The 778-nt window shown below is 44.6% G+C and overlaps 1 protein-coding gene across 1 annotated transcript; it reads right to left on the reverse strand.

Annotated features, from left to right (window-relative positions):
- LOC125071913 lies at window positions 1–778 on the reverse strand. The gene has a single exon (XM_047682342.1). The coding sequence runs from the start codon at window positions 733–735 to the stop codon at window positions 1–3; it is 735 nt and encodes a 244-aa protein (XP_047538298.1). The 5' UTR covers window positions 736–778.

Raw genomic sequence — 778 nt, forward strand, 5'->3', positions numbered from 1 at the left:
TTACTTTTTTATCAGTCTCTTAGTACGTGTAACAATTACCTTGTCAACACCTTTGGAGTCACAAGACTTTGTTTGAACCGGCGACTTCGTAGTAGACGCAGTGGGTATGCTGTTGAGGTCCGACAGGCTTTCAACTCGATGACGAGCACCATCCGACGCTATTACGTATATGAAACCGTCCCGCGTCCAGCACTTATTTATGCCAAAGCGTCTTCTGGCTTCGAGGAAAACATCGTGCCTGCTTTTCGTCAAGAACTCCGACTCTGTTAAGCCCGTGCCTTTAAATTTGGTTTTTGCGAACCAAACTTTATCGCGGATGCTAACATCAGTGAATTTTACCACAATAGGCCTGGGTTTCTTATCTGACCGTTGGCCTAAGCGGTATGAGTGCTTAATGCTGGCGCTTGAAAAGTTTGGAAGCAAGAGATGATCCGCTACAAGGCCCGTGACGCGAGCCGACGTGTCTTCAGTCTTCTCCTCTGGGACACCATGAAGAAGAAGCATCTTCCGTCTATGCCGCATCTCCTGACGGTCAAGCTCTCTCCCAAGAAATTCTACTTGGCACTGAAGAGTGTTTAAAGCAGATATTACAAAGGATTTAAATGTAATAAAATCTGATGCCAAAGAAGTTGTAGATCCGGGAGAGGAGGTTTTATTTAGATCGTGCTGGAACTCTTGCATCCTGTTATTAAACAACTCTGTCATGGCTGCCAGTGATTGCTTGATAGAGTCCATATTGAGTGTTTAAGTTGGTGGTAATTGTTTAGAGTGAACTTTA

Source organism: Vanessa atalanta, chromosome 20, assembly GCF_905147765.1.
Source record: "Vanessa atalanta chromosome 20, ilVanAtal1.2, whole genome shotgun sequence".
In the NCBI taxonomy this organism is placed as follows: Eukaryota; Metazoa; Arthropoda; class Insecta; order Lepidoptera; family Nymphalidae; genus Vanessa; species Vanessa atalanta.